General features: G+C 55.2%; 1 protein-coding gene across 1 annotated transcript in view; it reads left to right on the top strand.

Moving 5' to 3' along the window:
* The window catches only part of EPHB3 (EPH receptor B3), a gene marked incomplete at its 5' end in the record, with an annotated part of 71,527 nt that overhangs the window by 40,432 nt on the left and 5,893 nt on the right, over positions 1–25,202 (top strand). The window contains 5 exons of the mRNA XM_080804936.1: positions 11,428–11,517; positions 11,651–12,185; positions 20,526–20,590; positions 21,708–22,380; positions 24,362–24,517. Coding sequence (XP_080661062.1) covers positions 11,428–11,517; positions 11,651–12,185; positions 20,526–20,590; positions 21,708–22,380; positions 24,362–24,517 — 1,519 coding nt within the window. The remainder of the gene's footprint in view (positions 1–11,427; positions 11,518–11,650; positions 12,186–20,525; positions 20,591–21,707; positions 22,381–24,361; positions 24,518–25,202) is intronic.

Genomic DNA, 25,202 nt, shown 5'->3' on the forward strand with positions numbered 1-25,202 from the left:
AACTTTTGACCACCTTCACCCATTTCACTCATCTCCCCACCCCCAATGCCAGCCTCTGGCAATTACCAATCTGTTTCCTGAATCTATTAGTTTGTTTTCTTTGTCTTTTTGTTTTTTAGATTCCACAGAGTAGTGAGATCATGGAGTATTTGTCTTTCCTGGTCTGACTTATTTCACTTAGCTTAATGCTCTCAGGGTCCATCTATGTTGCTGCAAATGGCAGGATTTCCTTCTTTTCTGTGGCTGAATAATATTCCATTATATATATGACCACAGTTTCTGTATGCATTTATTTGTCAATGGATACGTGGGCTGTTTCCCATCTTGGGTATTATAAATGCCATGAAATGGGGGTGCAGATATGTCTTTTTGAGATCATGATTTCATTTCCTTTGGGTAATTATCCAGAATGATGTGACTTGCGGGACGGCATGGTAGTTCCATTTTCAGTGTTTTTAAGGAACCGCCTGCTTTTCCATAGTGACTGTACCAGCTTACTTTCCCGTCAAAAATGCACAATGATTCTCTCTTCTCCACATCCTTGCCAATACTTCTTATCTCTTGCATGTTTGATATGAGCCATTCTGACAGGTGTGAGGTGTTATCTCATTATGGTTTTGATTTGCATTTTCCTGATGATTAGAGATGTGGAATACCTTTTCATGTGTCTGTTTGGCCATCTGGATGTCTTCTTTGCAAAAATGTCCATTCAGATCGTCTACCCATTTTTAAATTGCATTGTTTGTTTTTATCGTCCCTTTTAAAAATCTGTGACTCTGTTGATGGACCCTTAGGTTTGCCCTCAATTTTTTACTGCTACAGACAAGACTGCTATAAGGATTTTTGTTCAGCTTTCTTTCTGCACACACAGGAGAGTCTCACAAGGCGGTACCCCCAGGAGCGGACTAACTGGGTTGAGGGCACTGTGGTCTTCAAACCCCATCCGCTCCAGCTGAGTGCCCTCACCCCCACATGCACAAGCCTACCTTCTAGTCTGTGCTTAGTAGCCTTTTGTGGTAAGAACAATGGAAGAATAGTTACACAGGAATGCATCTAGAGTATACTCTTGGCTATGAAGTCTCAGCAAAGTCTGGAGGCAGTCTGTGCCATTCTGAATTCAGAGCCTCCTGCTGAGACACAGGAAGTAAGAGACAGGAGGCACACCGGGGATTTGGACGGGCTGGCTGGCTGTCTCCACTGACGATCTGCTTCAACGCGTCATCCTTTTGTCTTGACCTTTTGTTCCAGGGAATAAATAGGGAGCCCGCCCGAACTTCTAGGCTTGCTTGTCCGTGACAGTTGTCCCAGTAAAGTCATTAGTGGCATGTCCTTTGACTCTTGGGAGTGTTCAGGTTTGAGGGTCGCCCTAGCTATGAGAGTGGCAATTCAAATCAATTTCCTATCCAGGATGGGTCTGATTTCTGCTGCTCTGTTGAGGTCAGTGTGGATTTGACTGAGGCCCGGAGAGTCCGTGGGTTACAGATCACAGGGGAGAGCTACAACTGTTGCTGCAATAAGGCTTAAGATGGAACGAGCAGCCCTCGGAGACTTTCAGACGGAGCTGACCACAGCCCAGAATCCCTTCTCTGAGAAGCTCTGCTGCTGTCACCACGGAGTCCTGGCCATGTGTCTTGGTCACTACCCACAGGACAGCCAGCTCCGGGGACAGGTGGTGCTGGGTAGCCTGGCGGGTGTTCCCCACCCCCTCTCCTCAAGATCAGAATCCATTCCAGGCCACCAGACAGTGTTCCCTGCCAGCCCTTTCATGAACACAGTTCCTGGATGTGCTTTGTGAGTTGTGGCCAAGCTCTTGTGACAACACCTCCTGGAATAACAAAAGGATCCTTTGTGGCAGCCGGCTCCAGCTAACAGCTTGTGGATGGCTGGACTCCCTCTGGCACTTTCTTTACTAGACGTGCGCCGCCCCCCCCCCCCCAATCCCACATCCATTCAGTTCAAGACAATCTGGGATCCTAGCTAGATAATTGGGCCATTTGATCAACCTGAAGAGGTAGGTCAGGGCGGCCATCCAAGGCTGAAACTTCCGGAGGAAATGGCAGGACACAATGGGAGATCTGTGGCAGGGGACAGCTCAGGGCATCCGCCTTTGGTGGTTCCCTTCCAGCACTTTGCCACCTCCTGGGAGAGTGCCTGCAGCTCTGCGATGTGTTCATACAACAAAGGCTTCTCCTTAGAAATAAGTCCACACAGGACCTCCAACTGACCCGCCTGGGAAGCTTAGCCTCTCACTTTGAAGAGTAGACCCATAGAGGATTACTCCTACCAGTGGCATTCGAGACTCCTCTGGGGATCACCACCTCCACGAAGTCTGTGTTGAGCTGCCCCCAGGTGACAGCATACCCTCTGGCTTTTGTGCCTCTTCCATGACCCATGATGAACGTGTGTGTGTATGCACACACATCCCTGTCACAGCAGAATTACTCTCACAAGGACAGTGATGGTATCTTAATTATTTCATGTGCTAGCAGCTCAGCGAAAGTTTGTTAAATGAAGAAGTGAGCCGCCCCCTCTCACCAGAAGTAGACTGGATGGAGGAGCTCGGTGACACTGGCAAATCTTCTATTCCCTTCTGCCCTTCTCCTCTGTCTCGTTTTCTATTGTCCAGACCGTCTCCATGCCTGGGGAGGTTGGCAACCAGCAAGCCCCAACTCACAACATTTCAGCTCTGGGAAACGAAGGCAGATCCATGCTCTCCCGCTGGTCCTTTGATCCCCCCCGGGACCGTGGTGTGGGCTACACTGACCGGAGGGCTCACTGGAATCACATCACTGGACTGGGGTAGAAGCAATTCCCCAAAGTGGGGGGATTGAGCTGATCTTGAAAAGACAGAAATAACAGATATGCGGGGCCAGAGCAGGGAAGCCTGAGCAATTCCTAAAAAGGCCGATTCTGAGCTGGGGAGCTGGGGAGCAGGACTGCTCTTGTGGGAGAAGACTCTGGCAGCTCTAACAACCACAGGCCAGCCAGGTTTTACAAGGACCATCCCCTCGGCAAGAATGACAGGTGGTTCTATCTGTAGACTCTGAATGTCATCAGCACTAAACAGATGTTTATTGAAGACCTACTGTGAAATGTCAGACACTGCAGGCCTGGGGGGTCCACGGGAGCTCAAGGTCACACTGCTAGTGAGTGACAGGACTTGAACCCCACCTGCTTGATTGCAGAGCCACATTCAGAATCTCTATACCACGGGTAGGTGGCTCGTGGGGGCACCTGACTTGATCACAAATGGTAATTTGTCAGAATAACATCATAGTCAAGTTTGGGGGCCAGGGGCACCTGGGTGGCTCAGTCGGTTAAGTGTCTGCCTTCGGCTCAGGTCACGATCCCAGGGTCCTGGGATCGAGTCCTGCAGCAGGCTCCTTGCTCCTCAGGGAGACTGCTTCTCCCTCTGCCTGCTGCTCCCCCTGCTTGTGCGCACTCTCTCTCTTTCTCTCCCTGATAAATAAATAAAATCTTAAAAAAATAAGTTTGGGGACCAATTATTAGGTCACTGCAACCAAACAGGCAGGCGAGGAAGGACTCACTTATACCAAGGTGGTGGCTGAGATGGCTGTGAGGACACGAACCACCAGAGAGCAGGAAAAGAAATTCTAAGTAGCTAAAACCCGTCATGACTGATAATGAATGGGATGTGTGAAGGAAGGACAGTTGTCTACACGGACACTCTGGTTTCTGGTATGGGCACCTGGAAGATGGAATCGCCTATTCTTCCCTGAGATAGACCCAGAAGGAAGCAGCGTGGCAAGGGGCCAAGGGAGGTAAGTATAACTTCGGACGTATTGGATTTGAGGACATCTTGGACTTGACACCCAAACGGAGATGTCCAGGAGCCAGGGGATGGGTCCAAGGCATGGGAAAGAGCCACAGGCACAGATGCTATCCCCCGGGGACGCCATGTAGTATGAGACCTATGGAGGCCTGTGACTCTAGGCGGGGGTCACGACATTTAGAAGTAGTTCACAATACTCTCGGGGTTCTGCAACTGTGTGAGAAGATATGGGGGAACGTGTCTCATTTGGTACTGCACCCCAGAGTGATTCTTTCTGCCTCTTCTGGCCCCACTACTTCTCCCCCTTTCCCTGACCTGGGTAAGTCAGTCTCATCATTTCAGTGCCCATAGCATCTCCTGAGCATGGCCTTGCTGGACTCACCAGTGTGCTTTTTAACATTGAACCCTGAACCCTTTTTGGACAGGAAGCTCCATGAAGGCTGGGACTGTACCTATCTGGCTCATGGCTATACCCCCATAGGAGGAGGAATTATTACCCACCCTCACTAGTAATAGTAGTAGTAGTAGTAGTAGTAGTAGTAGTAGTAGTAGTAAATGACACTAGCATTTATTGAAGACCTACTATGTACTAGGTACTCCATTCAAACTTTCACATATTTCTCCCATTTAATGCTCAAAAGTCCCGTGAGGTTGGTGTTGCTGTTTTACAAGTGAGGAAACAGGAACAGGGATGAAGTGATCTGCCCGAGGTCACAGAGCTCCTGAGAGGTTTCTAATCTAAGTCCCACAGACTCTGAAGCCCAGCTTTCTTGCCCTGCGCTCTCCGTCCAGCTGGGAGCATGAGGGGCATCCCATCGAAGGCTTTGTGGAAATCAGCAGAGACCTGGGAAGGCCTGATAGAACGCATTCCGAGAAGGAAAAAGCTGTGAGGGCTTCCAGCCCCTAGAGTGATAGCTTTGGAAAACTGAGAGGAGACGTTGCCTTACTTGTACTGTGCCGGCTGGAACCCTGAGGCAGATCAGGCGCCTTGTCCGGCTGGGCTGAGAAAGAAGCCCAGGAGGAACTGACCAGAGCCAGTACCTGGGTAGCTGCTGTAGACAGAAGACAAGTGGGGAGAAGACGCTGGGCCTCTCGATGACCCTTCACCACCTGACGTGGGTGCAGAGGAGCCACACTGCCCAGAGACCAAGGCCTGGCCTGACAGAGGAAGGGAGAGCCCCCAGCGGGTCTCACTGACCCCAGTGGTCCTGAGTGAGCCTCAGTAGGGAACCTTTCCCATCAGCTGAGTTTGGGGGAGAGAGGAGGGGAAAGCTAGACTAAATGGCATAGTTTTATAAAGCAAATGGGACGAACTTAATCCTCTGCAGGGAGATTAAAACCCATGAGGGACTTCCCATCTCCCTCACCTGAATCCCAAACTCCTTAACAGAGCCATGTGGCTGCCACTGACAGGGACCAATGACTCATGGACTGTCCTCCCAGTATCTTATGATCTTATGATTGTATCTTATGATCTCCCTACCTGCCGCCCAACATTAGACCCACTTGACATCAAGGCCCAGGGCCTGCCCCCCAACCAGTCTTTCTGGGGTTAGCCACCCTTCTTTTTAAAAGACTCCCTAGGTGATTCCATGGTGTGTCTGGGGCCTTGAAGGCCCGCTGCCTGGTCTTTCCCATCTGTCATCCTCCCCTGGCAGCCTCCTCTTATTCTCAGGACCTTAGCCTGGTCTCTGCTCAGCATCTGCCACCTCAGGAAGGTGTCTGTGACTCCTCCCCTGGGCAGAGTGGGCCGGTGCCTGTCTGCCCTTGCCCCACAGCACCTAGGAACTGTTCAATAAGTGGGCTGAAATGTCCAATATCATGTCAAAATCTGTCTCCCCAAATTTCCCTTCGTCCCTGCTACTCCCTCCTTCCTCATTAAACATGAAAGCCCCAGCCTTTTCCTTTTTTTTTTTTTAAACTTTCCCCAGATGTCTATGGGTATTGGTCCTTAATTAGCACTTATGGATTCCTCTGGGTCCTCACTGTCCTCCTGAGCAGGGAGCTAGCTCTCTGTTCCTGCAAACATTAGAGTTTCCCCAAATAGCTCCTAGAAAAGGAAGTACGGCGGCTCCCCAAGAAAAGACAGTTTGCAAACAAGGGCTCTGCACAGGCAAGCTCAAAGGAACCGAAGCGTTCCCCTCTCTGGGAGACATTTGAAGCTCCTCCACTTAAGATCACAGAGAGGTTTAGTCAATACTCATCCATTTCTTCCTCCACCCTTCCTCAAGGGAAGCCAGAACCCAGTTCTTGTCAGAGAGGCTGTGGAAAGGCTTCAGGAGAGTGGAGGGGGTGATCCAGCTTGGATCAGAAGAGGATGAAGGTGAGAAGCTGCCAACAGGCCATTAATTGGCTTTGAAACCCCTAAGAGCCTCGCCCTGGTCCAAACAACTTGAGGCAATTTCCAAAAGCAACTGTGGAGGAAGAGGGCTGCACCTCTCTCCCCTCTTTCTGGAACGGGCAGCTCAGAAGTGGGGGAAGGAGCCAGGAATCCACAGGCCATCCTTCTTCCACCAACTGCCAGGGCCTGGAGGGAAGCCTGGTCTCATGCCTCCTGGGGCTTTGGAATGTGCCCGAGTTCGAGGAAGTGCAGGCCACCCCACCCCTCCCTGCGATGAGGATGAAGAAGAGGGGGCTGACAGCAAGTGCCCAGGCCCTGCCGGAGATCCAGGGAAGGGATGGCTGCTGCCAGAGCCCTGGGTGTGGGTAACTCATCTTTGTTGGATTTCTGGCTCCATGGGCCGTCCCTGTCTTCAGGACCTTGCCTGAAAATGAGGGTTTTGATTGGGCCATGTATCAAAGGTCCCTTCTAGCCTCGTCTCGTCTGGGGCTGGCGAGAAAGCCGAGGGGAACAGAGAGGAAAGCAGAGTGACTCTGGGGAAAGATGGTAAGTGAGCGGCCTATCTGCCATGTGGCAGCAGGCTCCCGCCTGGAGGCCCTCCACAATAAGGAGCGATGAGAAGACTCCTACACCTTGGAGGAGAGAAGGAGACTGAGGCCCAAGGAACTTTAAAAGACACAAGGGGGCGGGGGTGAGGGGGCGCCTGGGTGGCACAGTTGGTTAAGTGTCCAACTCTTGCTTTCTGCTCAGGTCATGATCTCAGGGCTGTGAGGTGGAGCCCCGCATTGGGCTCCGGGGTCAGCACAGAGTCTGCCTGGGATTCTCTCTCTCCCTCTCCCTCTGCCCCTCCCGCTTATGCTCTCTCTCTCTCTCTCTAAAAATAAATAAATAAATCTTTTTTTTTTTTTTTAGAGATTTTATTTATTTACTTGACACAGAGAGAGAGATCTCAAGTAGGCAGAGAGGCAGGCAGAGAGAGAGTGAGGGGGAAGCAGGCTCCCTGCTGAGCAGAGAGCCTGATGTGGGGCTTGATCCTAGGACCCTGAGATCATGACCTGAGCCAAAGGCAGAGGCTTAACTCACTGAGCCACCCAGGCACCCCAAATAAATAAATCTTTAAAAAAAAAAAAAAGGAAAGAAAAGATTCACACAAAGTCATACCAGTAGTAAGAAGGGGACCTTTGTCCACCACAGGGATGGCAGATAGGTTTGACTTCAGGTGCCAACCCTGACTGACAAGGGCTGCCTACAGCACCATGTTGAAGAAAGAGTTCAGAAGCCATGAGCAATGACCACCAAAGTCTTGGGGAGAAGAAGAGGCAGCATGAATACCATCTGTTGGCCATACCTACTGACTTGGTCTGTAAACTGTTACTGAGAGGCCACTTCCTGCAGGACACTGGGCCTTACACCAGGGATTCGTTGATAAATAAGGCCAGCCTCTGTTCTCAGAAAGCTTCCATTCTAGAAAGGGAGACAGCTGATACATGTGTAAACAAATGACAAAATAATATAATCTCAGTTAGTACTCAGTAGTATAGGGAAATGAGACAGTGCAAAGGGCTAGACAGTGTTGGTGTGGAGGATAAGGGAGGGAATCGAAGTGGATGGGGTGGGGGTGACCTCTAAGCATAGACCTAAATTCTGAGAGGACGCAGCTCTGTAAGAACTGGAAAAAGAGCAACCAGGCAGAAGGAACAGCCAGTGCAAAGGTCCCGAGGTCATGCCTCCAAGGGACAGAGAGAGACCAGAGTTGAGGCTGTGTAGATAGCAAGGGCGGGGAGGCGGGGGGGTGGTGTCAGTGGAGGACATGGGAGTGGTGAAGCCAGCTGTCTCCTCGATGTGCATGTGTGGATGTCTAACCGGCCTCCTAAGTTAGCCAGTCCAAAATGACACCCTCAGTCCTCAACCCCTAGCCACTCCCCAACCAAATGGCTCCTAAGTCCTCACTTCTCTTCCTGTAAATGACCACCCACACTGCTGCTCAGACCACTGGCCAGCCCAGCCATCATCAACGCTCACCTGTGGTCTCCTCACTGGTCTCCTTGTCCCCACACCGGGGTCCTCAATGAGAACCCCCAAAGCACTCATCAGATCACTCCCACCATCATTTACTGCCCCCAAGCTCTCTTCTCCCAGTTTCAACTTTCTTGCAACAATCCCCAACCTACAAACCCACAGGGACATATATTTATTATCCTTCTTTTTAAAAAGATTATTTACTTATTTATTTATTGGTTAGAGAGAAAGCAAGCACACAAGCAGGGGAAGCGGCAGGCAGAGGGAGAAGTAGGGTCCCCACTGATCAAGGAGCTTGTCCCTGGGTCCTGGGATCATGACCTGAGCCGAAGGCAGACGCTTAACTTATGGAGCCACCCAGGTATCCCTATCTATTATCTTTTTAAAAGAGAATCTGAAGTTGGTCACAGCTGCAGGGGGCTCTAAGCCCCAATTCAATTCATAGTCATTCCTCTAGTTGTCAGCATTGCCAGAGAGGTTCTGGGGACTGGTATTAATTATCATCGGGACTATTTAACCGGCACCTGCTGCGCTCCTGCCCAGTGGCCAGACTACCACAATAGGCCTGCTAGGGAAGTGTGATCACCATCCTACCTTCATTCCCACGGATACTTGGGCTCAGGAAGTTTTAGCTTCTTATCCCCCAGCTGGTGAATGACCGTGCCAGGGTTTGTACTCGGGTCTCAGCAAGTTCTTGCTTCGACATGAAGCTTCCTCATAGTTTCAGATGGACAAAGGATGGTGGGCTCAGAGAGAGGGACTTTGACCTCATTCTGGACATTTTCCCTTTATTCCAAATCAAAGGTCAGAGGCTGATCCCTGGGTTCCTTGGCACCTTCTCAGCCTGGAAAGGTAGGTTAGGACCTCCTGCCCGCCTAGCCCCAAAGAGATGGAGGTGTCTCAGCTTTCCTTATCTGGCCTGGCTTTTGGTCCCCATGCCTCCACCTGCTCCCCACTCACGTCTGCTCTCTTGCCAGGTGGTCGCCTTCCTGCCCCAGGCTGTTGGAGTCAGTACCTGGGTGCCCTTCAGCCTGTCGGCCTCTTGATCAGGAAGCATTCCCGTGGGAACCATGGTGCCAACATCCGGTGACGGGCCCTCTGTTACCTGCTGGCCCTGCTATCAGGCCTAAGAACAAAGGAGCTTGGTGCCTGCTGCCCGGCAGGCTGTGTTTGTCCAGGGCGAGGCCTCGCCTGGCACAGCTGCTGAGCAAACAGGAGGGCCAGCCTCACAGATCCGCTTTGCAACAAGCAGGGCTTCGGCTGAGAGGTGTTGTTGTGAGGACGCCTGCCAAAATACTACCCAATGCCAACCCGTACCCCAGGGCAGAGGGGACTGTGGGGCAAACAGTTCTCTCTGGACCTCGGGCTTTCTAGCTCTACAATGGGAGAGTTGCATGAGATGAGTTCCAAGGTGCCTTCTGTGCTCTTGAGCCTTACAGGATGTCGGGAGAGATCTCCTGGGCTTGAGAACAGATCTGGAGTTAGAAGAGCCTGGGAGGCTAAGGTGCAGTCTGGCCCTCTGTCTCATGGCCGCCCTTTACTGCAGCCCTGTGTGCCCACACACACCCTGTCTCCGGCTGGGAGGATGGCCTGCTGTCAGAACAATGTCTTCAGGCACCAGATCGTGACTTCCTTTGTTCCCACGGAGCTTCCAGGACTGGAACTGAGGCACTTCGTGATCAGAGGATTAAGTATGAGCCCACCTAGAGTCTCATTGCTTATGTTCTGCCCCCCAGACATCTCAGGGTAGCTGGGGAAGGCCCTGGGATGGCTCATGGAAGGAGGTTTCTCCAGCTAGGACAGTGACTGGCTGCATGGTGATAGTCATTCTCCACCACCAGTGTGCATCAGCAGCATCTGGAATGCTTATTTAAAATGCAGAATCCTGGGCCCCATGTCCCAGAGTTTCTGAGTCCCAAGATCCAAGGAGGAATGGCTGGCTCAGGATTCTGAGTTTCTAACAAGCATGTGGGTGATCCTAAGATCTCTGATGAAGTGGAATGAGGGAGCCTAAACGCGATACAGTCCTGGATTCAAATCCTCCCCTGTCACTTATTTGCAGTATGACTTGGGGCAAGTCACTAAGCCTTTCTAGTTGTCAATTTTGTTGGTAAAATGAGGCTATAATAACATCTACCACTTAAGAAACAAGACCTATTTTTTCAGAGTGTTTATTGCATGTTGTAAATATTGGTTGAGCAAATGGGATAGAAGTTCATTGCCAATCCAGAAACCCCGGGGGGTTCTCCATCATGGCTCCATCCACCATGTACCTCTCAACCACTCAGTCACAAATCTCATGAATCCTACCTCCTAAAACACCTTAGACCTGCCCACTTTTCTTTATCCCCACAGTCTCCACGCTAGTTCAAACCAGCACGTTCCTCTACCTGGCTATTGCACAGCTCCCTCTCTAGGTCCCTGTTTCTACCCTTGCCTCCCCCATTCTTACTTCCCAGGGCAGCCATGCTAGGCGGGTAAGGCAAAGCCTTTGCTTCAAGCTCCAGCTCTCAAGAATGCCTTATGAGTCTGAAAACAATTCCTCTGGCCCTCTACACCTACTTCTAAGCCTCCTTTCAGCCTCTAACCCTACACTCAGGATATTCTGAACTTGTTTCAGATTCCTCTAGTGAATATCAGTTTCTCTTGCCGCCGGGACGTCGCACAAAGTGTGTTTGCTGTGTCTGAAACAGCCACCCCATCCTGACCCTGTCTCCAAACACACATCATTCACCTACTACTCATCTTTCATGTTTCAGCTGAAATGTCCTTCACTCAGGGCCAGACATAGCTATCCCCCTCACATGTGCTCTGGCAACTTTGTATTATGTTCTGCTGTGATGACTTCATGCCCGCCTCCACCACTAAACTAGCTCCAAGAGAACACAGACCTCTGTCGATTGCTGTAGCACCAGCAGTAATAGAGTCCACGCTCAAAGTACGGCTGAATGAATGAAGGAATGAATGATTGAATGAATAAAAGAGCAGAAGGCCCTGGTCGCAGGATGTGTTGCGGATAGGCACCCCTTGAAGTGCCTAAACTCGAGGTTAGGATCTGGAGGCGCCTGGAGAAAAGATAGCCACGTGGGGGCGTCCCTGGGCGCGTACGGGCCACAGGGGGGCGCCCTCAGCTCGTTGTATGTGACCGGCCCTTCTTCAGACTCCGGTTAGGCTACTAAAGGCCAATGGGAAACAGGAGGTGGGGTTTTTGTCTGATTGACAGCATCGCTCCGCCCAATCTAATTCATCTTTTTCTTGGCCCTGCCCACTCCAGGCTTCGGAGACCCTGAAGGTGGGCCTGATGGAGGCGCCGCCAACAGAACTCCAGCGGAGAGCTCCCGAGGCCGAAGCGGCGCTCTTGGCGGTCTGTGAGTGGGCGGCCCGCGGCTAGGGGCGGGGCCAAGGCGCTGACAGGCAGGAGGTCGGTCCCGCCCCTCTCGCCCAGAGCGGCAGCGCCGGCGCTGGGGACAGCAGAAGTGAGTACGTGAGCGGCGCAGCAAGAACCCTGCTCGGACCCCGGACGGCGCGCGCACCCGGAGCCCCGGATCCGAGTCGGGCCCGCGGCAGACCGCCGGATAACTGTGCCCCCGAACTACCACCACTTGCGCCCTCCCGCCCCGGCCCGCCTCCCGGAGTTCTCCGGCTCCGAGCTCTCCAGCGCCCGGGATCCTCTTGGACCGGTCCGTCCAGATTCCCGCGGGTTCGACCTTCCTGCATCCCCCAGCATCGCCAGGCTTGGGCCGCCGCCTCGGTCTCGGAGCCGCCCGCCTGGATCGCACCCTTTCCTTGTCCGGATCTCCTGGGACCGTACGCGAGCGTTCCTCGGAGCCCGCGAAGCGGACCCTTCCCCGGGTGCCCGCAGCCCCGCCGGCGCGGCCCGGCGCGGCCCGGCTCGGCTCCCGGAGCCCGCCCCGGCCATGGCCCGAGCCCGCCCGCCGCCGCCACCGCCGCCGCCGCCGGGGCTCCTGCCGCTGCTCCCTCCGCTACTGCTGCTGCCGCTGCTGCTGCCCGCCGGCTGCCGGGCACTGGAAGGTGAGCGGCGTCGGGGGGCGCGTCCGAGGCTTACCGTGGCCGGGGTCGCCCTAGCGTAGGCCGGAGAGGACCCGCGGTGTGGGTCAGATGCGGGCTGAGCGCACGTCGGAGGAGGTTCCGTCACCCGCGCCGCTCCGGGGGCCGGAGGATGGGGTGGGGAGGACGCCCCCGGAGCCGCCTCGCAGGCTCCAGCTGGCCCCGAGGCCCGCGGTACGTGGGTCGTGGATCTCGGGCAGCTCGGCTCGGGTTGAGCGTCCCCGAAAGTCACAGCACCGCTGTGAGCTCATGGGGGAGAACCCCGCACTCACCGCAGGGGAGGGGAGCCCTCAGCTGCCCGGGGAGGCGAGGAAGTGTGGGCGACCCACCGGGCGAGGCGGGGGGCCTCCGAGGCTGCCGCGGGGCTGTGGCGGGTGGGGGCGAAGCGGGACTCCCAGGTTGGGGGGCGGCGTTGGTTACGAACCCGTTGGAGTGGACTGTGAGAGGTGTGAGTGCGTGCACCCTGCTTTGTCAGGGGATGGCTGCGGGGGTGGAGAGGCGGGGGCCTGTTATTGTTTATGGTTTATGGAGCGCCAGTTACACACGAGGTGCTGCCTGCACGGGCAGTGCGCGCAAGAGCTGCGGCTCTCCGCCTTCTAGCAGGACATGCGAGTGCTCAGGTCTCCGTTGGACCCCCGAAGTTCAGGGGTTTGCCCCATTTGGCGGTGGGGAAAGGCCGAGTTCCTCAGTAGGTTGTGTAAAACCGATCCAGACGGTGCCGAGCGGGTAGCTCCAACTTCCAAACGACTGTACTTGGGGGAACAGGATGCTGTTGGCCCTGGTGGGAGAGCTCACACACATGTGGCCACTTGACACGAGCCTGCGGGAGAGAGAGGCACTGACAGTGGTCACAGACAATAGACACACGCACACACACAGGGTTTCCTAAAATTTTGGAGCCATTAAAGGAAAGAAGACCTTAATCTGGAGGGTAGGACACCACAGAAATTTGTGGGACATTGAAATATAGACAGTACCTAGTTTTGGCGTCTTTAACAGCACATCTAGTCGCTTTCTTACTACAGAAACAAAAATAGGAATTCCGTGTAACTTGGTTTGTTTGTATGTTCACAATTGGTAAAGTTAAAGGAAGAAAGAGCACAGTTCCGAGAGAAAGGCATCTTCTGGTGCGTTCCAGTTTTTTCTCTGGGAAACATTCCTACAAACCTCTAGCCCCTTTTATCTCGGAGCCCACCGGCGCTGACAGGCCGATTCACACGGGTGGACACATCCAAATCCCGGCAGACACACTGAGGTCGCGCCCACATGTGTGTGATAGGATCTCAGGCGTGAGAAACCAGTGTGGGGCTTTGTTGTTGATTGCCTCAAGGGTGTGAGCCAGGGAGCCTGTTGGAGTTCCCAGGTCTGTGTCTCTGTTCTTAGCCCAGGAGGGGCCACACAGGCACAGGTGCTTATGGTGCTGTGTGTGTGCTAGGCGTGGGGCCCTCCTTGTCAGGTGTGGTGGGTGCTGCTGCTGACAGTGGGGTGGAGGGGTGTGGTTTGGGTCAGGGGAGCAAGGACTGCCTGAAGAAGCTCACTCCTTCCTTCCTTTCTTCCTCCTCTACACCCCTCACAATCTGCTAGACCCTCAGCGGCAGGCCATAGCTGGGAGCTTGGCATCCAGGCCTTGGGGCCGAGGAGCTGAGGGGCTGACTGGGCTGTCCAGAGGGCCCATGAGCAGTAGCAGCACAGGAAAGAGCAGGTAGCAGGGCCCCAACTTTGTCCCTCCTTCCCCCTCACCCCAGCTGTGTTTGGGGCTACTCCCTGACTGGGTAGGTGGTGGCTGGGAGGCCAGGCCAGTGTGGGGTGCCTTCCGTGTGTGGCTTTTACCAGTTCCTTTACTTCTGTCATACCTCAGACCTTAGGGTTTTCAATGTGTGTGCTCGAGAATGAAAGGAAAAAGAGATGCTTTGGGGCATGGGGCCCCACACAGAAGTATGCCTCCCCACTCAGTTCTCCCTCATATTGAGATGCGATAGTGGTAGTACCCACTATCCTAGAGTCATAGTGAAGATTGAGTCCTTAATGTGTGTGCTTAGCACACAGCCATTATTATTCAGGGATTAAGTGCTATTATCATTATCCTGGGGTCTGCCCCCTGAGGAGGGGCAGAAGTGAAGCTGGTGTGTGCCTTACCTGCTGCAGAGAGGTTAGATGAAGGGCTTGGGGGGGTGACGGGGGAAGATTGGTCTGAAGAGCAAGTTGTCGCCCTCTTGCATCTCTCTTCAGCTCTGGGAGCAATGGGATTGGGATGGGATGAGAGCTGGGTCCGGGGCAGCTGTCTGTGTCCTGCCCATCCCCCAGCCATGTCTGGAGCTTGAAGGGTGAGGTGGGAAGACTTGGTGGTCCTGGGCTAGGGCCGCGGGGCAGGGCTAGTTAGGAGCTTCCCTACTCCCAAGCTTTACAGGCAGGGGGTGTAGGCTCCAGCCTTCCATTTGGCTTTGCCAGGATTTGGTTTGCCCTGGGCCTAGGGGAGCCTTTTGGCTCTCCACATCTGGGGGCCTTTATACTTAGAGCCAGGAGTCCTGAATTGTGTGTACTGTTTTGTCATGGATGCCCTGGTTAGGTGCTGTCTAGCACCTGGTTGCTCTCCCTCCCTACACTCTTGGGGTCCCCCAAGGCTGCATCCAAGGACCTCATCAGTTTTCCGTGAGGATGGAGCCAGGGTTCTTGCGTGTCCTTCTTGGTTGAAGAAACTCCCCTCCCCTTGCCCTCTGATTGCTTCACTCCCCGTGCAAACACACACCGATTTTGCCCTCAGATTTACCCTCAGTCATAGGGAAACGGGGCCACCTTGTTGCCCACTCTCCCTTTGAGTAGCATCTCCCAGTCCCCCGAGCCAAGATCCTTCTCCCCTCCAGGACCACGAACCGGAAGGCGAGCAGACCAGGAACAGGCGTGGGAGGGGGAAGGATGTCTGGTCCGTGGGACACTTACACGTGGGACCAGGGAGAGGTCTGCTGAGAGCCTACCCTTTTGAGGGGGAGACCTGGCTGCCAGGTGTGAGAGGTGGGGACCGCCGCAGAGCACGTGGGGTGCAAGGGAAGGAGGTAGCATGTGTGTCCCCCTCTCTCTCAGAGGCAGCAGTGGTGACCCCTGAGGAGCTGCTCCCTGAGAGGGGACGCCAGGCCTGGGATTTCTGGGGCTGGCTCACTCGTCCAGTCGCCTCTGGCAGCCCCCACCCCATCCCTGTCTGTCACGAGCTGGCACCTCAGAGCAGCCGCTGAAGGACAGTGGCAGGTATTTGGGGGAACCAGTTTGCTTGTCACTGCCTTCCCTTCAGCCAGAGCTGCTGCCGCCACTGGCTCTGTGGCCTCAGCAGCAGGGAGCTAGAGCCTAAGCTGCCGTGGGCAAGGCAAGGCCTCCGCCACCCGGCCTTACACTAATTAAACAGCATGAAGAGGCTGAATCACCAGGCCTGCATAGTTTGAAAATTGTAGCCCTGCCTGTTGTGCTGAGTCAAACTGGTTTGTCGGGATTGGGCAGCTGGGGAGGTCGGGGTGGGGGGGCGGGTGGAGAGACTGGGTACAGCTGGGCACCTGATGGGGTGGGAGAGGCCCCCTGCCCCTAGGGGCTGCCCTGGCCCCAGATGTCCTCTTGCCTCCTGCCCCCAGACCCCTGGCCAGACCCACTGTGGCTAGGATGCTGGCGAAGGGCTAGCTGTCCGTCCATCCTGGATCCCAGCTGGCTGGCTGACAAGGCCAGGGCTAGGGTGGGGGCATGGATGAACAGGGAGGCATCTGGGCTCCTTGCTCTGTGCTTTCTCCTCCTTCTCCCTCTCAGGTTTATTTAATTATAAATCCCCACGATCTGAGGGGAGGAATGGAAAACAAAATGTGTTCTCTGTTTTGAGATGCTCCCCTCCCCTCCGTCCCAGCATCAAGGGCCATGGGCAGAGAAAGGGAGAGGTAACTTGGGGTGAGTTAGGCTTTTCTAGGTCCCAGAGCAACCCTCCCCCCAACCCAGGCTCCCTTCTTCCTCAGGCTGACCACCCTGAGTATGCGGCTTGGTACGCCCATGTATGTCTGCTGATGTACAGAGTAGGGGCAAGCAGGGAGAAGACGGGACAGATCCCTTGGGTTGGTTGGCCGAGGTGGGGAGCCCCTCAAGGAGGAGGGGGACAAATTCGGGGCTGGCTTGGGGTTTTCTCCCTCTCTTTGCAGGCAGGGCTATGCGCCTCCTTGTCCAGACTCTGCCCCTCTGTCCACCTGCCCAGGAGCATGACCTTCCCCACTGCCATCAAGTCCCTCATCTGGAGCTTGGGCTTCTTGCTTTTGTCTTGGGGGTTTTTTGATTTCCTGGGTCTCACTGACCCAGAGCAGTGTGTTCTGTGTGACTTGGGGTACTGTGGAGTCTGGCAGCCCCATAAAGCTGTGTGGACTTGGCCCTTTACCGGGATTGGTGGCTGGCTCCCAGCTACACCTGGGCTGCCCAGGGAGGCCGTCAGACACAGACTGGGGGCCCATGATACTCTTTTCTTCTTGCTGGGTACCCAACGTATGTATGGAAGGGTTGCCCAAAGCTCCTGGGGCTAAGTCTCTTCGTGATGCCCCCCTCTCTGCAGGGGCTCAGTGCTGGGGACAGTGCCATTGTGTTGGCAGGGCGGTACCTGGGGAGGCCACACCCAGCCACACCCAGAACCATCTTCATGCCCCTGCCCTGCCCCCAGCCTTGTGACTGGGACTGGTGACAGCTCCCGCCTGGGCCAGGGCCACAGGAAGCAGGTCTGGGGTTTGCTCCTTCCCTGCACCTCTGGCCAAGACTGGTCCAGTCCCTCTGCCTTCTTAACAGACGCTGCCTTCTCCTGGCCCCTCCTCCACCCCACCTGGAGACTCAGCTCACAGAAAGAACATGCTTGTAGTGTGTGTGCGTGTGTGTGTGTTTGTGTTGCGAGTGCATGGAGGATGGGCCTTGGAGGCTTTATCCAAACTGTAGGTGCTGGCCTCAGCGCTGTCTGCACACTCCCGGGGCACGTATGAGTATGCGGCCCAGGCTCATGTGTGGCTGCGTGAGAGCACGTCATCGCGTCTGTATGGAGAAGCTGGTGTTTGCGTTTGCACTTGACTACACTCAAGACTGACTCGAGGCTGGCAATCGTGTGCAGTTGGGTGTGTAAGGAGAACGCACCCTTCGGTGTGCGTGCCCTCCGTACGCAGATGTCTCTGGAAATCTGCACATGTGAAGACTGTAAGAGTGAGTGTTTGCCTAAGGCAAACCAAATCTGTGTAAAGGAGGGCTTCACTGTATTTGAGTGTCTGAGGAAGACAGATCTGTTTGTACCATATGCGTCTGTGTGTCTGAAAAAGACAGACCATGGCTGAGTGTGAAGCTGTGTGTGTGTGTGTGTGTGTGTGTGTGTGTGTTTGCGGGTGGCTGTGGCTTTGTGTGTTTTGTCCACCACATGTGTTGACCTGTCATTCTTTGGCCCCCACAGCAGAGAATGAGCCCAACCATGGAGAACTGGGGAGTGCTTGTGTGTGTGATTTGCGCCACGTGTACGTTCTCTGTAGCCCTTTGGAAACCCGAAAGGGGTGCTGGTTTACTTCTGCGCATTGAAGCTCCATCCTGGAAAGCCCCCAGGCCTAGTGTCCACTCCCCTGCTCACTTTGGAAGGGCTGGTGGGGTTTCTGGCCTGACAGAGCCCGGTACCAGAGAGTGGCTGTCGGCCTTCTGGTCTCCCTCCAGCAGCCACATGGGGGGCAGAGGAGGATGGGAGTGCAATTGGCAGCTGGGGAGTTTGGAGATTGCTCTCTCAGCCCTCTCTTGTCCTTACCCCCGGTACCTCATATACTTCACCCCAGCTCACGTCCGCGTTCGCGTGTGCAGCACACATGTAGGCGAGGAAAGGTGGGCTCTGTTGGGTTGGGTCTGTCCCTCCCAATGCCACACAGATGGATTCTGGGACCCCTCTGTGCCCTTCCTGAGGCTGGGACACAGGCACCTCAGGGTCTCCCTCTTGCTGAAGGGAGCAGTCCCCTCCCCTTCCCCAGAGAGCAAGCCCCCTCCCCACCAGGGTGACCGGAGCCCTTCCTCGGGCACACATGACTCGAAATCCAAGTCCTCTCCTCATTAATGGGAAAAATGTGCCGAGATTGAGCGATGGCCAAGGCTGAGCGATGGCCAAGGGCCGATCCCCGCCCCCTCCCTCTCCCGCTCCCCAGAAATTAAACAGAAATGAAGAGCCTCCCTCCACCCCTGCCTCCCCCCCTCTTCCCCCTCCCCACCATCCCCTCCCGCCCCTCCGAGCCCCACCGTCCTCTCAGAGCCAGCACAGGGCTTGTTTTAAACTGTGGAGGAATCTGGCTGGAGGGGGGAGGGGGCTGAATATTTGGGTTTAAACAGTTCCAGATGGGTTTGGCACAGGCTGAGCAGAAGGAAGTGAGGGAGAGGGAGGAGGGAGGCAGCTTGAGGGAGCGGTGGGAGCCCCTGCCTGCTCAGGCGGGCGGGTGGCGGGCAGCGGGCAGACAAGCAGGCGGACTGGCTGGCTGGCTGGCTGGCTTGGCGGGGAGGGGGTGTGCTTGGCTCTACTGGCTCCAGAGACCGGAACGCTCTGGGCTGCTGGCTGAGGAAGAGGCTACTTGGAAACCTCCCTCTCTGTCTCTGTCTCCTCTGGCCTCCTTGTCTCTCCACCTCACCGTCTTCTGTAGTCCTCAACTGGTCACCGCACTGTCTGGTCCTAGCCAGTGGCTCTGCACATCCTTCCAGCTCTGAGCCGCCCACCGTCCGCCTCGGCGAGGCCCCTGCCCCACCATCTCTCTCCCTGCCTGTCTCTGGGCCCCTGCTTCTGCCCATCTCTCCTTGCCTCCTGTAGCCCCCTGCCAGATGTCTGTGTGTGTGTGTTTGTCTGCCAGAGAGGCCTGTCGGGCCACCGACCGATGAGGCTGGGATGGCTCACCCTGCAGCTGGGTCCTCCAGGGACTAGCACCTCCGATGGAAGAGGAGGGAGCCTCCCCCCAACTTGGCCTTGCATGAGGGTCTGGGCCACAATCGCCTCACCTACCATCCTCAACTCAGACCCAGAGCACAGGAAATCAGTGAAGGCCATAAGCCTGGAATCTGTGGGATTTGGGTCTTTCTCCTCCTGGGCAGCCCCAACCTGCCCTCTTCCAGCTCAGGGCAGAGGGGAAGTCTCCCAGGCTCTAAGAAAGGAGTTGGCGTCCCTCTCCTTTCAGAGAGCAGAGTTGTCTAGCCAGAACCCAGAACCCGATTCCTCGGGGACTGAGTTTATGTCAGAAACATCAGTGGGCCCCTCCTATGGCTGAGCAGGGGGAAACAGATGAGAAACTGAAGCTTGGAATAGGATCGGTACTGTGACAAGGCTCCCAGCCCTGGATGCACAGAGGAAGGCATCTGACCTTAATTTGGTGGTTCAGTGAAGGCTTCCTGGAGGAGCCCGACCTGATGTCTCAAATCTTTGGTGTCTAACATTTCTGGAGATGTGGCTGCAGGCTCTTCTCCAGGGCAGGGTAGCTGAGAGCTGGGTTGGGACTTAAAGGTTACATAGCTTTCTAGGCTTTCTCTGTTCTTCCTTTCTCTCTTCTTCCCTTCATACTGCAGTCAGAGTGCTCTGGTTAAGTGGTTAGCTATCAAGTCAGCTACCTTTCAACCCTTTACCGCAAGTCCTAGCAGTTTCACCTTAGGCCATATATTGACTTTATCTGAGCCTCAGTTTTCTCACCTATAAAAGGGGTGCACAGACAGCACCTTTATCCAAGGACTGTGGCAAGAACTGAACTAGCTCTCAAGGAGCTGGTCTGGGTCTTGGTGGCCCTCAGTCCAGCCTCAGAGAGTATCAGTGCCCCATCCCCCAGAGGTGGTTGAGTGGGAGGATGACTGGGAGCTGGCTCTGCCCTGTAACTACCCGCCCCTTCCCCTGGGCATGTGTGGTGCCAGGCCTTTGTGTTGGGAATGGAGTCAGGGGAGGCCTGGGCAGCAGGCTCTGAAGCACAGGGTCCTTTGTTCCAGGATAAAGGGCCTGCTACCCCTTTGTGTGGAGATTAGCCGAGCCTGTAGGTGTGTGAACTGGGCCTGGCTTTTGCCTCTATGACCCCAGCTGGGGTCAGTAGTAGACACCCATCTCCAACAACCTGATGGCTCAAATCTTTGGTGTCTGAAATTTCTGGGATGTGGCTGCAGGCTCTTCTCCAGGGCAGGGCGGCTGAGAGCTTCGAGGACTTGGGGGTGGAGTGGGATGGGGCAGTGCCTGGTGGGAATCACTTTCTGGTGTCCTGGCCTTTTTTGGACAACCTCCTTTTCCCCACCCTGAGCATGGCCTCTGACCTCTGTTCTTCTCTTTCTCCCCAGAAACCCTCATGGACACAAAGTGGGTGACATCAGAGTTGGCATGGACATCTCATCCAGAAAGTGGGGTAAGCCTTCCCCACCCTCTCCCCTGAGTGTTGGGGGCCACTTCCTCCGCCAGTGTTCATTCCCCTTGCCTCACCAGGGCTGGAGAAGGGCTGCCTCTGCCCCCTGCCTATCAGTTTCCCATCCTCTGCACCTGTCACCTTCCTTCTTTGCCTATGGGTGTTTCTCACCCTTTCAGGTTTCAGTCTGCCTGTGTCCTCCTCCCCACACACACCATCTTTGTCCTATTCTCCCTCTGCCCACCCCTCAGCCTGCCTTCAGCCTGTCACTCTCCTGGCTGACAGTGCTTTGCTTGTCTTCTCCAACCATCTCCCTCCTTCCTGGGTCCCTGGGTAGGTCACTGTCTTGGGGACCAGGAAACCTTGGCTCCAGATCTTTAACTTGCTTTGTGACTTTTAGCAAGGCAGTTCACTTTTCTGGGCTTCCATTTCTTAGCGGTTAAATTCCTGTAGTTCTGACATTTTTAAAATATTCTAACTAACCCCCCTAGATGGACTTCACAACCCCCCTGAGTTCTGAAACCCTGGGGTGGGATGGCATTCCAGGCTTTCATTCATCAGATCTGACTGTGTGACCTTGGGCAAGTCTCTACTTCAGAGAGTCTTGGCTCCCTCTTCCATAGAATGGGGACAACAGATATACCTTCTCATGGGGTTGCAGTGAATGTTAAATGTGATGGTGACAGCCTGTGTTTATTGAACATATGCTCTGTATAGGACATTGTCACAGGCCCATTATATATGTTAACCTGATTTGATTCCCTACCACGTCATTTACATCTAATCAGCCCTACTTAATAAACAGCAAAACTGAGGCATAAAGATAACAAATATTATAGCTGATAGTCCCATAGTCCTTATCAAATGCTCTCAGTTCTTTATTCACTTAAAGTCCCTTATTCCTCATATGTCTTCATTCTTGCCATGTTACAGATGGGGAAACGGTGGTACAGGGAGGTTAAGTGACTTGACCCATAGTCACTGAGCAGGGACTGGGATTTGGACCCGTGTAGCCTCAGGACAGTTCACCACAGACGCATCTCTGTGAAGCAAATACACATCTGGGCATGGCGTAGGCACCTGGCACTCATTCTGTCCTTTTCGCTTGGTCCCTGCACAGTGGGAAGAGGTGAGTGGCTACGATGAGGCCATGAACCCCATCCGCACATATCAGGTGTGCAACGTGCGGGAGTCCAGCCAGAACAACTGGCTTCGCACAGGCTTCATCTGGCGGCGGGAGGTGCAGCGCGTCTACGTGGAGCTCAAGTTCACCGTGCGTGACTGCAACAGCATCCCCAACATCCCTGGCTCCTGCAAAGAGACCTTCAACCTCTTCTACTACGAGGCCGACAGCGATGTGGCCTCGGCCTCCTCACCCTTCTGGATGGAGAACCCCTATGTGAAGGTGGACACCATCGCGCCTGATGAGAGCTTCTCACGGCTTGACACCGGCCGCGTCAACACCAAGGTGCGAAGCTTCGGGCCGCTCTCCAAGGCCGGCTTCTACTTGGCCTTCCAGGACCAGGGCGCCTGCATGTCACTCATCTCCGTGCGTGCCTTCTACAAGAAGTGTGCATCCACCACCGCAGGCTTCGCGCTTTTCCCTGAGACCCTCACAGGGGCCGAGCCCACCTCTCTGGTCATCGCCCCTGGCACGTGTGTTGCCAATGCTGTGGAGGTGTCTGTGCCGCTCAAGCTTTACTGCAACGGCGACGGGGAGTGGATGGTGCCTGTGGGTGCCTGCACCTGTGCCGCCGGCCACGAGCCAGCTGCCAAGGACTCCCAGTGCCGCCGTGAGTGGGGACTGGCTTGGGGGATGGGGGAGGAGGGTACTGGGGCCCAAGCCACGTATCACCTGGGCCCCAGAGCTATGGGCGCTCCCGCTTGGCCCTTTTACCTTGGTGTCTCATCTCCTCCTCAGGAGGCTGAGTTGACAGCACAGAGGTTGGGGGCCTGGTCCCTGAAGTCGGAGTCCTGACTCTGTCACTTAGAACTGCTGGAACCTTGGGCAGGTTACTTGCTCTTCGAACCTTGGTTTCCTCGTGTGCTAGATGGGGACCATAGTGGTGATTCCTCTGTGGACTCGTAGGGGTCTTAAGTGAGTTGATGCATGTGAAGCTCTTGGAACACTGCCTGGCACATGGCAACACCATCACCACTGAAGTGTCGGCCGTGACTCTCTCGGGAACCTGGGGATGTGTGGGGGACAGGGATTCTCTTGTCCTTACTTCATACAGGAGGAGATTAGGAGGCTTGTCTGCGGTGGCTTGCCAAGACTCCTAAGACCTTACAGCATACTAGACTTCTAGCTATAAAAACCCAGTCACAAAGGGCTCTCATTTGAGCCTCATCACAATCTCGTAAGGTAGAGTCCAGTTATCTCCCCAGTGCCACCAGTAAGGATGCAGGGTCTCTGAGAACAACAACAGTCAAGGTATCAGAGCAGGAAATGGGGGAGCTGGGGCTCCGGCCTCGTCCAGGGCTCTGCTGTGCAGGGCAAGATGCTGAGGGCCTTGCCTTCTATCCCTTCTGCCTTGGCACTTGCAGGGGTGGGGGCTGGCTAGGAGGCCCCACGTGGGGTGTTGTCATGGCAAGGTGAATAGTGCCTTGCCCGGCCCCTCTCCACTTCTCTATGGGAGCCTGCCCCAGACTTCCTCTTCCTAAGTGGAGAAATCCTAAGTGGAGAAAGGGGGTGGGGGTGATGAGCCTGACAGCCTGAAGAGGGGCTAACACTCTGCAGGTCCCTGGCAGGAAATGCATGCTGGTTCCCATAGCAACTGGCCTGGCCTGGCCTCTGCCCCCTCCCCCACCGGCTCGAAAGAGCTTGGGTGAACATCACCTTAGTGAGGGGAGATGTACCCCCGGAGAAGAGCACAGCCCCAAGTCTGGGCACTCCACATTCTGGAGGACCTCCCCTGGGCCAGTCGTGTGTGGTTAGAGTGACCATATGCTTTCATGTGTCTGGGTCGTCCTGGCTTATGGTCATGATCACATGATTATTCTTAGCAGCCCCTTTCACTCTCAAAATATTCCAGTTTGAATAATAAATTATACGGCTGTCAGAGATATGCAGAACCTCACAGCCGAGCACTGGGGGCCCTAGTGTAGATGGCAAGAGAGGACACTGAGGAGAAGGGATGTTCAGGCACTCAGCTCGGGCCTTGCTTTGGGTCCTGGGGTGCCCCTTGTGGATGCTTTGAGGCCTCTGAACTCCTGGTGACCCCAGCCTTCCTGCCTGCTGTCTTTTTCCCCTTTTCTCACCCCTCCTCAGCCCCCACCCCTGCCCAAGGGCAGGAAGGAGCTGCTCCCCTGCTCCTGGTGGGTGGGGAGAGAGGCTGGTCCTGGGAACAAGGCCCCACCTCTGGCTGTTCTGGGGTGGCTGTGAGGGTCTGAGGGGTGATTTTTCTCAAGTTTCTGGAGGGCTGGGGGCAAACTGGCAGAGTAGAGGGTGCTGCCAGCCTGCCAGTGGTCTCTTCCCCACCCCTCCTCTTCCTTCCCTCTCCCTTCCGTGCCTCGACAAGTCCGGGCTGCCCAGGTGATGGGGCTGACGTCTTTGCCCGTGAGGCCCTGGGGTAGGGGTGGGGGCCCGGGGTGGGGAGGAATCCGCTGACGTGGGGTTTGCATGGGGCAAAAGGGCCTTTTGTAGCCGCACCGGGGTTAGGCAATCCCAGCAGAGCCCCCACTGTCTGGGAGGTGGAGGAGCTAGGAGCTGTGCTGGGGCAGGGCTAGATTCTCACTGATCTGAAGAGCACATCCATCTCTTCTACCCCACAGCCTGTCCCCCCGGGAGTTACAAGGCGAAGCAGGGAGAGGGGCCCTGCCTCCCCTGCCCCCCCAATAGCCGCACCACCTCGCCAGCAGCCAGCATTTGCACCTGCCACAGTAACTTCTACCGAGCGGATTCGGACTCTGCAGACAGTGCCTGTACCAGTAAGCGAACTCGTGGCCTCGCTCAGCCTTGTTGCAGGCCTTCCCTCAGGGGGGGCCAAGACGGTTGCTGTGAAGAGCCACTTTTCAGACAGGGAAGCTGAGGCTTGGGGAGGTTCTGTGTGGTGTGCAGCATGGTGCAGCTGAGAAGCAACTGGCCCTGAGCCAGAGTCTAGGTCAGCCGGCTCAGCCTTTCCACCAACACCGACTAAGCACCCACTAGCTCCTAGCCAGGCATCCAGAGCCACTGGGGCCTGTGGCCCCTCCCTCCTTCCGCTGTGTAGAACTGCTGTTCTCCTGGCCCAACCCCAACCGTGGAGGGGGCCTCACATCCGTGGGGCAGCCTAGTGCCCTGCTTTCTCCCTGCTCTGGTCTTTGGTGTCAGACATTGTGCCAGGTGCCAGGGATGCAGAGGAGACTAAGATACAGTCGCCATCCTAAAGGAGCTTGCAACCTGGTGGGAGAAACAGGCAAAAACAGATAAAAGACCATATAATGCGCTAAGTGCCGGGCTGGAAGGATGCCCAGGAATTGTGTTATGGGGGTGCAGAGGACAGGAAGGAGAAGAGTTGAGGAAGTCTTCCAAGAAGTGGTGACATCTCGAGTCTGGCCTTGAAGGCTAAATCGAATCTTCCCAGTGGAGAAGTGTAGGGAAGCTCTTCTGCTTATTAAAGCAGAGACAAGAGTG

The sequence above is a fragment of the Martes martes genome (genome assembly GCF_963455335.1).
Source record: "Martes martes genome assembly, chromosome: 1".
Taxonomy (NCBI): Eukaryota; Metazoa; Chordata; class Mammalia; order Carnivora; family Mustelidae; genus Martes; species Martes martes.